Genomic DNA, 17,853 nt, shown 5'->3' on the forward strand with positions numbered 1-17,853 from the left:
TTTCTATTCTATGTCTGTCTTGCTACAAATTGATTGTTCATGTGTAGTTATTGTTCATATCAGTATATTTGTTGCAGGGTTGCAGAAGGCCTCTGTGAAGCAAATGCTCAAACAATGCCCCCCAAATGAATGCATGAATGAATGAATGAATGAATGAATATATATTTTGGTGACAAAGCTTGAGGATTATTACTTTTCTTTTGTGCTGATGAAACATAAACATTTAACAGCACAAGCAAGAAATACTAAAGGTTCGTTTTCAAATCACATTGTCAACAGTTGTCACAGCACATGTCCGACTTATTCTTAAGTTTACACGGATGAAGTCAATAGCAACCCCTTGGAGTTGAATAGAAATGATTCTATGTTTCAGGCTTGTCCCATAGAAGGCTGAGTCAAATATCAAGGTCCAGGGCCCTCATTTCTTCACCAGCACAGACCAGGACTCCTAGAGGTTCGTGTTCAAATCACGTTGTCACAGCATGTCTTAGTTATTGTTGATGTTTTGACACAGATGAGGTCTAGAGCGACCCTTAACAGTTGAATACAAATCATTCTATGTTTCAGGCTTGTCCAAGAAACGCCTGACTCCACAGAGGGCACAGAGCTCCAATGGTACTTCCTTTTGATAGTAAGAAGCTTACAGGTCTGTATTAGTGACCTGTATCACTAACATGTTTAATTCTCATTTCAATAGTGGCCCTCTCTGACTCTCCACCAGCACAGACCAGGACTCCTAGAGGTTCGTGTTCAAATCATGTTGTTGTTGTTGTTGTTGTTGTTGTTGTTGTTGTTGTTTTGACACAGATGAAGTCAAAAGCAACCCATTGAAGTTGAATACAAATGATTCTATGTTTCAGGCTTGACACATAGAAGGCTGAGTCAAATATCAAGGTCCAGGGCCCTCATTTCTTCACCAGCACAGACCAGGACTCCTAGAGGTTCGTGTTCAAATCACGTTGTCACACCATGTCCTACATGTTGTTGTTGTTGTTGTTGTTGTTGTTGTTGTTGTTGTTGTTGTTTTGACACAGATGAAGTCAAAAGCAACCCATTGAAGTTGAATACTAATGATTCTATGTTTCAGTTGCACCAGTTGAAGCCAAAAGTGACCCTTCAGAGTTTTAAGAGCAAATTCCTATATGTGTAATGCATAGTGGCAATAAACGTTATCTCAATCTCAATCTCAATCTCAATCTCAATCTCAATCAATCTCTCAAGAAAATATACTTGCTTGTTTCAGGTACACCCCAGAAAAGCCTGACTCCCCCTAAACGTATGTATTCAAATGCATCTCACGATTATCTGCATGTTTGTGATTTTTTTCTTCTGCTCCAAACTGATTTAGCAAACTTGTTCGTATGCTCTCTATCTCAACAGGACCTAAAGACAAATACCCACTCTCAAAAAAAAGTAAGAATTCCAATTGAAGCTAGTAACATTTCATGTTATTTGACTTCAGTCCTGTTCAGTATGTGAAAATACAAAAGAAGAAGCTCCTTCCATTGCCTCAGTCAGAAATGGTTATAGTTGTGAGATCTTTGCGGTTTGCTTAAGCACGGAATGTTTTCACTTTATTTAACTTATTACATTGTGATTTACATCAGCATTCCAGAGGACAGTTGTGGGCCTACTCCTCGAAATTTTGGACGAGGTGAGGAGGAGAGAGCCAGGGCAAACATTTTCACTGCGACAGCTGGAGACGGAAACAGAATTCACAGAGCAGGAGGAGAAGATGAAGAAGGTACATTTCCGAGAAAGCATGGTGATAATTTAAAATAAAAGTTTACGGCTGCATTTACCGCGCAAAAAAATTACAGACAAATTTAAACCCACAAAAATGTAATATACACGAAAATGAGTTCAATGTATAATACACCTGAACATGAGTTCAATGGAGATGGCAAAATATTTAAACTTCAAAGGGTTGAAATGTTTGTACATGATTTGTATTTTTTTTTCCACACAGACCTCCGTGATGATGAGCATCGGAGGGAAAAGTGCAAGGGACTGCACAAACAGGTATTTAAATGCATGAACAAAGACGCAGGTTGTCTTCATGTATAACATAATTTCACCCATAATGCACATTAGTCATGTAACGGCTTTTCCCCCTCTCTCTTACAGATGCATGACAAATAGACTGATGTCCCTTTTCAACCATCTTAAAGACTGGTTTATTGCTAATCAGTTCTGTGAGCACTAATTACAATGTTATTCTCAATGTTCCATGTAAATCCTGGTACTGTTTAATACTTGTTCCTTCTGCATATGCCCTGTATCTCTTAGACTTAGATGTAGTTCATTGTTGTGATGTATGCCTTTAGTATTTGTTTTCTGAAAATAATATTTTATATAACGTCTATTAGGCCTAGTTAGTTAATGAGAGCCTATTGCTATACTGCTTTGATAAATTTGCTTGTACACAATGTTTATTTTTATTTTTTAACAGCTGACATCTGGCCACAGGGACAATAGTTGAAAAGTAGCCATTTGAATAACACTGACTCATTTACCAACTGGTTTATTAATGTGTACTGTCCCTGGGCAATAAATAAATAAATTAAATAAATAAATAAATAAAAACATTGTCGGTGTGATGCAAACAAAGACATTGCATTTTGGAATTTAAGAGTAGAATAAGTGACAGACAGACAGACAGACAGACAGACAGACAGACAGATACATGTTTAACATTCCCCTCTTGTCAAGCTGAAGGAATCGAGAGGTACAGTATATTGAATGCCTTCAATGCCCATATTAAACACACTAATCAAAGGAAACGTTTTCCCGGCAATAAATGCCTAATACAAGTCTTACAATAACAATTAGCGTCCAAATAGACGTGGGGTGATTATAAATTCCTTTTACGAGAGTGGCATGGTGCTAAGCTGGAGGGTCGGGGGGGAGAAGGGGGCAGGGGGGGGGCGGCTGGTGGGGCCTAGAGGAGTCATGCGGTTTTGGGATGGGGGGGCAGCAGCCTTTGCAATCAGTGTTAAATAGAGCAGTTTTGTGCTTGTGTGATTGTCAAGTGCAGCTATTACTCTCTGATAAGGGCACTTTTTCCCCATGTTGTCGCTCTGATTGGGCCCAGCACGTTGCATCCCCTCACATGCTGTCCCGATGCAATCAGGGACCTCTTACACTCTTGCCATTTTCACCTCAATGATTTTCACTGAATCCCTCGTCGGCCCCCAGCCACCACCACCAGCCCCCCTTCAGCCTCAACGAGGGCCCATTGACAGCAAGGAGAAAAGGTCATGTCAAACTCGTTGTGTCAATTGTAAACCACCCCAATTTGGACTCATTTCAATGAAACAAATGAGTAGTTGCAGCCCCAAAGAAAGCAATGGTTGAATTTATGTGGAAGTATAACATTTGAGCAAATTTGCACCAACGCCCAATCCCTTATTAGGATTATCCCAAGTCTTACTCTATGTTCTCATTTGGCTGCATGGATCAACAGTACTGTCCACTCCAAATGCTCCTTACAGCCTTACAGACAGAGAAACACAAGATGACAATATGATGTTCAGCAAAATGTTGAACCCCAGTATACTGTAACTGTTTCACTGTGTTGCCTTAATCAGGACTTGTAGGCCTAATGATGATTGGCCCTCTGAGGGAGAAATAGGAGTGAGATGTTGAACCATGTTGAACAGAAGACACACACACACACACTGCTTTGAGGCTAATTAGAAGGTTTAATCAGAGAGCTCACATCACTTCAGTCTCCACAGCTCAAAAACAAGCATGGCAAGTGAGCGATCAGATGTGATGCACAAAAGCAGAAATACCTGTTTGAAGCATGCTGATAGAGGAGGCATTTCTCTCCCCTTTCCATATCTCTGATGTTTTTGTCTGGTCGGCATCACGCGATACATTTGGCATTTGGGAATTCACTCATCCATGTGAATACCTGCAACATTCAAAGAGAAAACAGTGTGTCTGATAGGCTTACATGTAACACATCATAGACAAATCCTAAAGATAACTGATTCAGGAAGCAAGGGAAGCAAATTCATCAGAAATGTGTGAAGGTGTTGATGTTTTTTTGTTTTTTTTAAATACGTTTTTATTGAACAAAAAACAACACAAACACATCACTTGGCAACACATCAAAATCAATATATAACCATATCACAATGTATTGGTGTTGATGTTTTAAGGATTGATTTTTATACATTGTTTATTATAAAACAGCTCATGATGATTTGACTTATTTTGGACATCTGAGTTAATTCTATTGTTAGAAGCCTATTGCCATATGGAACCCCCAAGTGTCCATGTGTAATTTGAACCTGGCCTCTCATCATAATATGGGTTCGGTTTGAGTTCTTGGTGGTTGCCTCACATGCCACACTGTAAGCCAACATCAAAAGTGTGCTACAGTTTGCAATGCTTGAGATGAGTCATCTGATAAAAGTCCATTCATCTCCAGAGGGTGGAACAGGACACATCGCGATGAAGGCACGCTAGGCCCTTTATTCCCCAGTGCAGCGGAACTCTCAGATGGAATGATACGGAGGGTTCTCATGCCAGTGCAGGTCTGCTATCCCCTTCCATCTGGGCTGAAACCTCCAAGCCAGCTATGGAAGCAGGAACCTTTATGCAGACTATGTATATACAGTGTGTGTGTTTGTGTGTGTGTGTGTGTGTGTGCACGTGTGTGTGTGTGTGTGCTCCGTTGTTTCTCGAACATGACAATGGTATTCTAGGTAAGAATAATCTAAAATGATAAGAGAGAACATGCATTTGTTGCACTTGTTTTTATGTTTCACTATGAAGTATCCTATAGTCAAAGGTTGGTGAACAGAGAGTACGCTATTGCAGATGTCTACTATTTAAACCAATCAATGTTTTACAGATGTTCTCACTGATTATTAAGAAAGGTAAAACGTTAAAAAAGAAAATTTCCACAACATCTTGTGGAATTAATACCATGAAGAATTGAGGCTGCAAAGTATTACAGTGTTCTTACTAAAGTGTTTAGTGTTGAGTGTATGTTCCCACTGTTTTTCTTGTTAACACAGATTAATCAATCCAACATATTTGAACTGAAGGAAAAACAGAATGTCAATATACACTCTTAAAATGCTTTAAAAACAGGTATTTCCCGGCCGCGGACATATCCTGCATGTCATCCCTTCTCTCTCTCTCACCCATCCTTCCTGTCATATCTCTACTGTCTCTATCACAATAAAGAAAAAATATGAGTGGGACTGCCCCACTCTGGAAAAAATAACTTAAAAAAAAAAAGAAAACAGGTATTTCATTTGTCCCTCTTGGGTTCCATGCTGAACCTTTTCCACAGTGAGTTCTAAATGGAATCCAAAAGGGTCCACATGGAACCAAAAAGGGTTCTAAAAAGAATGCTAAACCCTTTTTTTTCTTCAAGTTTCAAGTTTATTGTTATGTCACATTACACGAGTGAAAGAGAGTAAAATGATTAGGCTTCGGTTCCTGACATTGCATAGCAGCACAAGACATAAGGCAATACTAATTCAAGCATAATACAAGATAAAGGTGACAATAGTACAGGATACACTAGTGGTGCCACTAGTGATAATAGAAGTAGTAAAGTGGCTATGAGCTTAAGGTTTCCATAGACCATAGACCATATATGGGGTGTGCTTGGGGAAGATAGTCAATTGTCTACAGTGGGCTTGTTCATGAGCCTGATTGCCTGGGGGAAGTAGCTGTTGGTTAGCCTCTGAATTTTGGAGTCTCCGGAAGAGGCCTCGCCTCTCGGTTCGAACAGGCTGTGGTTGGGGTGGCTGGGATCTTTGATGATCCTCCGGGCTTTGCTGACACACCGTTTGTCATAATATGACAATGTGATATATTATATATCCTGGATGGAGGGAAGCTTACATTCAGTGATGCACTCGGCTGTCCGCACCAGCCTCTGTAGCGCTTTGCGGTTGAGGGCAGTGCCATGCCGGGCAGTAATGCACCCAGTCAGTATACTCTCGGTTGTGCCTCTGTAGAAGGCCCGCAGGGTCTTCGACCCCATGCCAAACTTCTTCAACCGCCTGAAGGGAAAGAGGCGCTGCTGTGCCTTTTTCACCACCTGTTTGGTATGCATGTCCCAGGTGAGGTCATCAGAGATATGGACGCCAAGGAACATAAAACTGCTGACCCTCTCTACGGCTGACCCTGTTGATGGTGATGGGGTCCTGTTCCCGACCATTCCTCCTGAAGTCCACCACCAGCTCCTTGGTCTTGTCAGTGTTGAGAGAGAGGTTGTTCTCCTGGCTGTACTGAGCCAGGCGGTCGACCTCTCTCCTGTAGGCTCGTCATTGTCGGGGATCAGGCTGATCACCTTTGTGTCATCAGTGAATTTAATCACTAAGGTGGAGGGGCACCTGGGGGGCACCTGTTTTAAGGGTTAGAGGGGCGGAGGTATTAGAGCCCATTCTCACTACCTGGCGTCGGTCCGACAGGAAGTCCAAGATCCAGTCGCATAGGCCAGGGTTAAGGCCTAGGTGTCTGAGCTTGGTGTCAAGCCTGGAGGGGACAATGGTGTTGAATGCTGAACTGCAGTCTACGAACAGCATCCTCACATAGGAGTTCCTCTGGGTGAGGGCGGTGTGGAGAGCAGTGGCAATCTGTTTTGCTGATAGGCACATTGGTGGGGGTCCAGTTCGGGTGATAGCTATAGTCACAGACCAGCTCGTTGACCGGCTTCTCGCAGCATTTGCTCACTTCGGAAGTGAGAGCAACAGGGCGATAGTCATTTAGGCAGCTTAAATAACCCCTATCATAGCTCATGCATTATAAATTGAGAATACTATTTTCATGACTTACATGCTGATTTAGCTTCAAGATTTCAGACATACTGAATGGCTGATGATTTATTATCTTTCTGGAGCTACACAGCATATGGTAGCTATTTATGATATGGTTATAGTTTCGCTATCTACCACATACTGGAATAACACATAAGGGAATAACATTTATTAAAATGAATTTCCATTTTCGGAGGATGTGGCTTTATGTACGTCTAATTAATCTATGCATGTAGAATGTAAGAAAACAATTGTCAAATGAATTATTCGAAATCATTAAAATTCCACTGGACCACTCAAACGCCGAACCATTTAGGTAACTCACCAACTATTAACCACCTGATGAAAGATAATTGTTACCACTAAGCAATGCATGATTCAACCTGAAACATCGTTTTGTAATTTTCTAAACTCAGGCTTGGGCTTGCAACATCATTCAAAAGACAAGGTCATGGCACAACATGATAATGAGTTTCACGGAAGTTTAAACAAATGCTTTTAGGTATAGACAGGGGTGCACATAACTGGTGCGCCAGTGCGCATGCGTCGCCAAAATGCATGTTGCGCGGAGGATCAGCGGCATGAACGCGCTCTTGCGCACCAACAGCTGGAAGCGCTGGGAGAGGAATTGACTTCCTCAAAACTCCTACTGCTAACTGCTGACTGCCCGTTAATACCAATACCATATCCTTTCATGACCACAATGTACCCACCGACGACGACCACGGCGACTCCCCTCACGAAAACATTCGGAAAGTATCGTAACTTGTACTTTCATTCCGCGTATCGCGCATCGCATGGTTATCACGCCGACACGTGAAAATTCAGTCCCGAACGACTCGTCGCTAAAAGGAAAAACAACACCAAGGCACTTCACGTTTCTTTTCTCTGAAGCTTTCAAACGTTCAGACGTTTGTTTTACAGCTTCATTATCGCACCTCGACCCCTGACCCAGGGAATATGGTTGGGAATTATATTAGAAGAAAAAAAAAAAGACTTTGTTGCACAATCAAAATAATGAGCTATTTAAAGTGATAGCCTACAACATCCTCTACCATGGTTGAAATTGAGGACAGTATTAACAACAGTCAAGAGAGCAGTGATGATGATGATTAAGCTTGTAGCATAAGTAAATGCTTAGGCTGTAACTTTTTGTTGAAAGTTGATTTCAGTGTTTACAGAACAGAGCAGTGCTTAAAGAGATATCAGTTGATTTCATTGTATTTAAAGAACAGACATTCAGTTAGTGCTTAAAGAGATGTCAGTTGATTTCATTGTGTTTAAAGGAGTCTGACAGACTTTCATGCTTAAAGAGCAGTCATTTGATTTTTCATTTGTTTCTTTTGTTTTGCACACAATCATTTGTTCGTTCATCTTATTTTTGAATAAATGTCGTTTTGCTAATATAAGTTATCCATGTATCCCTTTTTTATCCATCCTGTGGGACGGGTCGTGACTCGTGAGCTCGGGGAGCACCAAGCAGCATCCCTAGGTGCTCCTCTGAGCACTGGCCCCAAAAAGTTATGTGCACCCCTGGGTATAGAGAGCCTTTGTGTTGTTGATGGAAAATAGAGAATCTGATTTGGAGAATCAACATTATATGGGCCAATTGATCAATGGTTGATTTCTTAACACCGTGGTGGGTGTAAGGCTTTAGTGTAGGCAAAATGGCATTTGACTTGATGCACTTATAGGAATTGCAACAATTAATAAGAAAAAAAAACACTGTTATTATTTCTGTGGAAAACCTTTCGACAGTACCAGCGAGTTTTGTGTAAAATCACTCTAAAATCGACTGATAGTTTTTTGCTCTAAATATGAAAAACATAAAACGTTGTATTGTAATCAAAATGATGTTGATACATCATTTCAGCGTCAGCTAAAGGTGTTGTTAATGATGTAGGCCTATGAACATTTTACATTTCTGCACGTAAACAATGGAAATATTTATTTCAAATATAATATGTAGGTACAGAGGCATAAACGTTTTAAGCAGGCCATTGAATGCAATTAAATCGTTTTGATTTTTTTTAAACCAACGAAAAAGTGACATGTTTAGATAAAAGAAATGCCGTAACTCTGGCTTACACTATAGGCTACTGGACAATACCAGGCTCCATCAAATGTAAGAACTCTATGGGCGATTTAATCACATTGTTTGGCGTCCTGACTTTTCCCCACGCCTCTAGGCCTTAAAAGATGGTGAATATTTGACAGGGAGGCGCGGCCAAACCACGAAAATATGAATTACTCTATCTTCCGCCCTCGAGAAAACAAACTGCAGAAGCCTGTATGGGATATGCTGCCAGAAGAATCTTTGAGTTGAGGAAGACAAAAGAAGACTCAACCTTTCTTGAATAAGATATTTCCCATTTAAAATTCTCGTGCTCTTTCATTCGGGCGCATTCGCTTATTGGTTTTAAAATGCACTGGAAAGGTGAACCAAAAGTGGAATGTTGCGATGTTGTTGATAAGAATGAAAATGGATCCATGTTGATGTCTAGCAATGGGGTAAGTGAACTACTTACTCTTTACTAAAATCATAGGCCGACTTCAAAATGAAAATGTTGCCGCAGAGGTTATTATTATTGTTCCATACTTTCACCAGAACATAATGCAAAGCACCTGAGTCATTTGAAAAGTGCAACACGATTGCAGCAGAAGTTGAAATATAGAGCCAGTAAAAATGGATCCAAACAAACGTTCCAAATTATAGCTTACATACCCTCAAAATTATGACCAAGCAGTGAGTTCTGTGTTTTCACAATTTCAAGAAATGTCGAAGATAAATTACCCCCTTCCTAAATATTCAGCAATTAAAACTCAAGTAGTTAATGAGAACTCTTCACCTTTTGGTTGCCCCGGGCAGACGTTTAAGACAAACTTAGTCTTTTAATTGCCGTTATTAAATAAATCAATTCCCTTTCCTTGTAGACCCTGCGCTGCTTTTGATTGACATGCGAAATTGATATGTTGGGGGCTAAGCCATTGTGCTTAGCAGTTGTGAATCACAAATGCAGATCTCAAGAACATAATGCACATTGGATAACTATTACCTCAAGTGCTGCCTGTTTTTCTAAGTAATGACTATCCTTCGTTTTTAAATGTCATTTGGATAATCGTTGGGGTTGTCATGGTGAAAGGTGAAGAGGATGATATTTATGGGGTGTAGCAGGGAGGTTAAAGGGTGATGGTTAAGTTGAGTCTCCCAAACGGAACCCCTGGTCCTCACAGCCCTCGTCATGTATGAAGATCGCAAAGGGGACGCGGACGTTATGGGCACATGCAGAGAGGGCAGGAGATCAATTCGAACGGTAAAATGTTAGAATTATATCAAACGGAGGTAGACGATTGAAAGCTATCGATACAACCAGCTAAAGGCATGTTCTGTGCGACTACCAACATTGTTATCAACTTTAAAATTATTTGTAAGACTATATCATGGGAAAATGCTATGTGCGCATTTCCAGAATTTACTTATCGTTTTTTACGCGTGACCCAAGTAATTTCTGACCATATCGTATATTCCATTCAGAGAACACCTGTGGATGTATTGGATGAGGATTCGTGTTCCCGCGGATCGTCCCCCTGCCCGCTGCAGGCGATGGCATCTGCACCCCTACAGGGTAGAACTGTGTGTGCCAGCTGCAGTGAGGAAATTGTGGATAAATACTTGCTAAAGGTATGATGCGGTTTCATGAAAGAAAGTGTGAAAAATTGAGGCAGTCTATTGTGTCTGAATGCATGAGACTTCGGGCTATCGTTGCAGTTATTCGATTTTAAATCGGCCTATAAACCTATTTACCCTTGTCTTGTGGACAACTAATCTCCAAATACTTATCACATGTAATTCTATTATCGTATGTCTTTTCATTTAGGTTAACGACTTGTGCTGGCATGTGCGTTGTCTCTCCTGTAGCGTGTGCCAGACCTCGCTTGGCAGTCATACCAGTTGTTACATCAAAGAAAAAGAGGTCTTCTGCAAATTGGACTACTTTAGGTAGTTGCATTTGGGCTTGAGTTTCCATGCATAATCAAATCAAATGGAAAATAAATAGTCTAGAAATAATGTCATCATGATATGCGTTTTTTATATAATAGTTATACATGGCATACCAATAGAAATTACATTGTAAGTATTATTATTGCTTTTATTAATAATATTAATAACATGTGTTCTTATTATGTATAGCCTATTATGTCATTTCAAATATTTAATATCTTGTAGTTTTACATTTTTTAAAGTTTTACATCATATAAATAAAGAAACCAACGACTGAATTGCATACCTGACTTTTACAATACTTTTATGTTATTATAGAAGATACGGCACGTGGTGCGCGTGCTGCGGGCGTAATATCCATTCCACGGACTGGGTTCGCCGGGCGAAGGGCAACGTGTATCACCTGGCATGCTTCGCCTGTTTCTCCTGTAAGCGGCAGCTGTCCACGGGGGAAGAGTTCGCGTTGGTAGAGGACAAGGTGCTGTGCCGTGTGCATTACGACTGCATGCTGGACAACCTGAAACGCGCTGTGGAGAAAGGTGAGCAACGGATGGACGGATGACGGATTTTTACTGACACAACCTCTGCTAAAAGATGGGCAATTCAAATAGAGTTGATGACGAAATAAAGCATTTCTTCCCCAAACACATACTAATTGATTTACAATCATGACACACGGAAACATAATGGAAACTATGTTATTTAATTAATGAGACAGTCGTTTTAATTTTTTGACAATTTACATTATCTATCATCTGTAACTCCATGAACCAATCTAGACAATTTGATGGCAGCTACTAGATTGTAATCAAGTGCAATACTGAAACACAACTGTGAACATTTCAAACCTGCAAACTGCGACACTTTAAATGAATGTGCAATAACACTATGTGCAATATGACAACCCTCGGGTACATAAGGTTCAGAGAATAGTAAATGTTAGAATAGGTATAGCATAGCATAGAGTACAGCACAGTGTTTTATTTGTATAGTATAGTATAGTGGATAGTGTACATAGCCTTTATTTATGTAAACCAGCTCTTTTCCCTTCTTGTTTTTAGTTTTTTTCCTAGCACCAGGGGAGCCCCCCCTCCCAAATTTCGTTGTATGGTACCTGTACTATATCAATGACAATAAAGACCATTCATTCATTCATTCATTCATTCATTCATTCATTCAAGTTATTTTTGTGAACACAATGGTTATCCTTTCTTCTTGTTGGACCACTGTACTGACCATGACAGAGCTATGCGCTGCATGTAAGCACATGCTCAATGCTGTTAAAATAGATTCAATGCAATATATGAAGACCAATCTTGTTTCAGGAAATGGTCTTAATGTGGAGGGGGCGATGCCAACCGAGCAGGAGGTCAATCAGCCCAAGCCATCGAAGAGAGCGCGCACCAGCTTTACTGCAGACCAATTACAGGTGAGCACCATTGTTATTGACCAACGCATGGTTTTCGAAATATTTTTCAAAATATATCGTTTTTCAAAACAAAAATCGATAATTCAGAGAGAAACTGAAGGGTTGGTACTTCATTGACATTTTACAAGGTTATCAGCATAATGTTATCTATTGATTGATTGATTGAAAACTTTATTAGAAGATTTGCAGAAGTAGGTACATGACAGTACATATTACATACAAGGTCAACTAACAGGATAAAAACCCAAGAAAGCCACTGGCTTATTTCAATTGGGGTCCTTGATTCTATAAACTAGCTACCGTATTTATCTATAAACTAGCCTACTGGGTTTGTTACTATCAAGGTTTGTTTTGACTTCATAACATTTCACATTGCAGTTCTGCCTCTGGAGAAGATTCCCCCATATGACCCTGGATATCAATCATGTCTTACTGACCCCCAGAAAAGAGAAATAGACAGAGTCAGGAATATATCAGATGACTTCACATGATTGACCTCTGTGCCCATAACTGCCCATCCCCCAGGTGATGCAGGCCCAGTTTGCCCAGGACAATAACCCAGACGCCCAGACGCTGCAGAAGCTGGCTGAACAGACAGGTCTGAGTAGGAGAGTCATACAGGTCAGAGTCATGGAGTTTGGGTTGATGCATGTTTCACACTCAGGATATGACAGACAGTATCACAATGCATGATGTAGAGAATTGTTGCTGCTTAAGTCTGAATCCTGATAAGTGATTTGATGTTTTGGGGAAAAACAACAACAGCACCTTGGTATTATTATCAACCTCTGTTCGTTCTCAGACACAAACAGCCTTTATCAAACCAGTGTTTCCACTTTTGTGGTATAAACATGTTCCCTCTAAATTGCAGGTTTGGTTCCAGAACTGCAGAGCACGCCATAAGAAGCATGTGAGCCCCAGCCACTTGTCGGTCACTGCCCTGTCCTCCCTGTCCTCCCTGCAGCCCCCCGACTGCCTCTCCCAGCCCACCCCCTGCACCCCAGAGGAGCTGCAGTACACAGCCTACGGTGGCCCGGAGGGCTCCATGCTCTCGGCACTACACTCCTTGTTAGACGGTAAGCAGAGCATTGGGCTCCAAATGAGGTTGCCATTCACGATAATTAAGTAGGAATGAATGTCATAAAAGTGAGCTTTTTTTTCAAAACAAATGTGTTCTGTTGGGCCATGTTATAGGTTTCTCCATATTCATTGTTTTAATTTCCAGGGCAGTCTGTTGGATGCCTGTCAGATGGAGTTTACACATGCCTTTTTATTGATGTGTTTGATTTGGGGGTGTTGATTTATAATATTAATATTAATAACTTTTATTTGTATAGCACTTTTCCTGCAAACAGTGCAGCCCAAAGTGCTGTAATAATTTTTTAAATGTTGTATTATTGTGTAGTGTTATAGTCCAGGGAGGCTGGTGGAGGTAGAAGTCTGAGTACAGGCTCATTATAATGCATGGAACGGAACACACATGTTTGATACCATTCCTGACTCCATTCCATAGATTACACTGAGCCCGTTCTCTGATTTCTACCTCCACCAGCCTCCCCTGTTATAGTCTTTAGTCTACCTGTGTAGTTCTGAATGAGTTCTCATTGTGTCTCCCTTCACAGTGCATTCACCTCCGTCTATGATGTTCCAACCCCTGCTACCACCACACGCTATGACCTCCTTGCCTGTGTCCCACGCCTGAGCCACACACACACACACACACACACACACACAAAGAAATGGCTAATTAGTCGCTAGATAAAAGGCAAAGATGACCCTCCTCTCGATTTCTTAGCACATGCATTATACCCCTCTGTTCATTGTAACATTCTATGGATGACTATCATGCGTGACCATGGTACTGTATACAAACCTAAAGATAGAGTAGGTAAGAGTATCTATGATAAAGTGAAGAATGATGTGTACGCTAATAGATAGAGAGGATGTGACATTGTGGATTTCTGTGTTTCTCTAGGCTTTTCTCAATTGTTAGGAACAGAACTCCTCACGTCCTCTCCTCTGTGTTACTTAAAATGCATTGGAGGAGAAGGTCTAGGTTCCTCCTCTTAGATAGTCTCCTCCAATGCTTTAGAAGGACAACTCGGGTGGAGGACATAGGAGAGGACGCAAGCAGTCGTTTTCTTAACAATTGAGAAATGGCTTTTGTGTCTGTAAGTGCCACAGTTCCATGCTGATACATGTACAATTTAACCTAACTTGTGAATAATTTGTACAAGTGTTTGAATTATTGTTGTTTAATTTATTCATTGTATGTCATTGAAATGTAATGTTTGGAAAAATAAATGTCTAATTTTAGAAAACTATTTGAGAATTTGAGAAAGTGACTCAACATGTTGTTATGTTTTCAGTGACATAACATTAGTGTACATTGTATTTACATGGGTGAGTGAGGGTACACTGACAAACTCTTGCAAGGTGAGAATGGTTGAGGAGCATCCTTTTATTAAAACATGACAACATTGCAAAGGTCATGAAATAATGTGCATACCTGTGCATACATTCTCACTGATGAAGACTCATAAAGCAAAACATGACCATTTTTATGCAAATGTCTTTATAGGGAAATGACTCAATGATATTGGAAAGGATATATTATACTGTATGTCATTGGCCATTGGCCATAGACATTTAAGTATGAATATCCAACTATTAGCCATGCTCTACCCTTGAGAGGTGGAAGACAGAACTCAGGCACACAATCTAAACCAACAGAGAGGTTTTACTTGTGTCTACTTGTTGACTGTGGTAAACCAAAAGAATTCAGTTGCCAGTGAGGGAGGGAAAGATTGAAGAAAAACACTGATTTACTTCACTCTTATCTGATCTTATCTGATGCAAAGGAACTGTATCATACTGTACCACATGGTGATAAAAATTACTGAGAAAGAGACCCTACTTACATTATTTTATGATATTATTCATAAAATAGAATATGCATAGTGAGACCACTGAAATTAATTTCAGCTATTCATTTAATTTGATGACGATACAAGGGAAAACATTTTTATGGAGCTGTAAAAAACATACTGTACACACAATATTTATATACTTCCTATGCTACATGTCCATGCTACAGTTGTTTTGCCCATGCTAAATGATAATAACGATTGACTTGCTTGTAAAAACATGTTCTTCTATTATGCCTACGGCTGGCAGTGATGATGTCACTGTGGGGCACAGTGAGGGCACATTATCTGCCCCTACAAAGGGATGGGACAAAGACTGAAACTCCAATGGCACACAAGAGCTAAAGATGAATCATGTTTGATTGAGAATGTCTCTCATGAAAGTGACTGACCCACTGGTCAAATCAAGTCAAGTCAGGTCAGTCTTTATTATCCTATAGGGACATTTGGTCTACAGACAGGGTGAAGACACAACTCACACAGTTCAAAACACAGATACTATTCAAGATAGTACCCACTACTATAACACTGAGCTTTGGCTAGAAACATTGTTTTGGTCGTGGAGTTTCACAATAAGCATAAAAGAGTTTAGGTAGGTCACGGCACATGCTTGGGATCCATCTACAGTATGGTTCCCAAATGAGCAACGGTTCTGAAAAGTACCGCTCTGCTTTACCTTTCACCTTAGTCCATTACCTTTGGAATTTACAAGTACCATATGAAAAGAAACGGATCGCTTCCCATTAATTATCGCTTTGGCTTACACAATATACACAATTGTAAACGTTTACTTGACTCTGCATCACTCAATTAATACTTTTACATTCTGTATGGCAATTCTGAGTAAGAGTGTTTAAGGCACTTAATGAGTGAATCACTTTAATTACACTACTATTACACAGCCTACTTACTGTACAGTTGAAAACATTAAAAAGATATTACTGTAATGGACACTGTATGGCAAATACGTTTCTCAATATGAGAAATAAAAGGAGGAACTCAATCCACAGTCCAGTCAAACACTGTGGAACAATTCACAAAGGTTTCTTTGTCGCCACCTTGTGGCCTAATCTCATCATAGGATGAGAGCCAGTCTTGAGCAAAAAAAAACAAAAACAAAACGTCACTCTGGTCAAATAAGTCCTGCTGTACATACAAGGCAAAACCAATACTTTAGTTTTCAATGCATGAGTTGAACACAACCACATAATAATACTGGTATGACTGTACAACTAAGGAGCTGCCAGAGTCTCTGTACTGTTTGGCACAAACGTATGACATTATTAGGGACAATCTGGACCACGGCTGTGATCAGTATGATCTTCCTCTGTGGGTGTCTTCTCCATTCTTCAGTCGTCTTCTACCCTTCCCTTTCTTCTCTGCCCCTCTATCTCTTCCTCTTCCTCTTGTCTTTCTTCCTGATGCTATTCTTCTTGTTGAGGATGTTCCTCAAGGAGCTGCTCATGTAGAAGGGTCTGGAAGCAGAGCCGTTGTTTACCTCCAGGTCCACCACTGGGGACAGGAAGAACGGGTTACAAACCTACTCTACATCATGGAAATCAGTAGATGCTATGTGGGATCCTTTGGGGTGACCTTACCCGGCCTAACCCTTGCCCTAACCTTAACCCTTACCTTAACTGTTACATTTGGGTAAGCACTCCCACTTAGCATTTACCATGTAAATCTCCACTAACATCTTCACATACAGTACCTTCATCGGGATGGACATAGTCTACCAAGCGACACTAAGGTTTGATATTGTCAAAGCAAGTAGGTGAAGTAAGATCAAATCACCTAGAAAATGTGCTATATTTAAAGCAGTCAAATTTATTTAAAAAAAGGGTATTTCATATTTTCATTGATACAAAAGATTTCTCCTGTACAAAAACATTAAATAACCTTAGGACAGGTGTGTGTTACCTAGAATTAAAAACAGCAATACGTCTGTACCATTCAACAATAGAAAATTACCAAAAATGGCTTTGACATCCTTTTTATAAACAGTAACTGAAAGGTTCTCAGTGTTAAGATCAGAAAACCACAGAACAAAAAGTATATTTCTCCATTTAGATCTAGGCACATTTACTAGCGACTGCATTCAGAATTCCTGAAAGGTCTCAGGCTCTATTAAAATCTCATTCTTAGCAAAAAAGCATAAAATGTGCTCAGAAAAGTCTTGATCTCTGGTACACCTCTGTCATTATATCTTACAGTATGTTGATGTGTAAAATAAAGACATCCTACATGGGTGTGTAACTTGAGTCGATTAAATGTGTGAAACAGTTTTCTTATATCTGTAGCATTGCACATTCGTTTGGAGCAGTGTTCTTGTGTCTATGACACCATTTGAGTCTGTAACAGTGTTTATAGCAGTGTACACATGATGGCCAAATATGGTATCGACAGGGCCTATTTAGCCAATGGCAAGCATACATACAGTAGCCAATAAAATAATCATGCTAGACAGAAAAAGCCATCTCAGAGTTCTTATCCACACATGAGAGTGCTTATAAATATATTCTTACAGTACATGAAACCACCGAACAAAGACACCAGTGTCCACAAGAGGGCGCCCTTGTATCACTCCCAAAACCCTCAACTTCATAATGTTCATCCAGTCTGCCAAAGTCCCTCAATTGCATCCGAAGAAAAACAGAGATCTCCTCTTGCGGTGTGAGTGTGTGTATGCATCCTTGTGTTGGG

General features: G+C 40.2%; 2 protein-coding genes across 2 annotated transcripts in view; one reads left to right on the plus strand and one right to left on the minus strand.

The window, feature by feature from the left end:
* Nucleotides 1–10,033: 10,033 nt before the first annotated feature.
* On the plus strand, nucleotides 10,034–13,925 carry LOC308154662 (LIM/homeobox protein Lhx8; the record flags this gene model as incomplete). Its single annotated transcript, XM_080527838.1, has 8 exons — nucleotides 10,034–10,105; nucleotides 10,327–10,473; nucleotides 10,670–10,791; nucleotides 11,113–11,333; nucleotides 12,120–12,223; nucleotides 12,749–12,844; nucleotides 13,095–13,299; nucleotides 13,846–13,925. 8 exons carry the CDS (start codon nucleotides 10,034–10,036, stop codon nucleotides 13,923–13,925), a joined length of 1,047 nt encoding a protein of 348 aa, XP_080383964.1.
* A 1,172-nt stretch (nucleotides 13,926–15,097) lies between these two features.
* slc44a5b (solute carrier family 44 member 5b) overlaps nucleotides 15,098–17,853 on the minus strand; it is a gene marked incomplete at its 3' end in the record, with an annotated part of 37,872 nt that continues 35,116 nt past the window's right edge. The window contains exon 22 of the mRNA XM_080537733.1: nucleotides 15,098–16,662. Coding sequence (XP_080393859.1) covers nucleotides 16,538–16,662 — 125 coding nt within the window. The remainder of the gene's footprint in view (nucleotides 16,663–17,853) is intronic.

Source organism: Nansenia antarctica, assembly GCF_963989245.1.
Source record: "Nansenia antarctica genome assembly, chromosome: 1".
Classification (NCBI taxonomy): Eukaryota; Metazoa; Chordata; class Actinopteri; order Argentiniformes; family Microstomatidae; genus Nansenia; species Nansenia antarctica.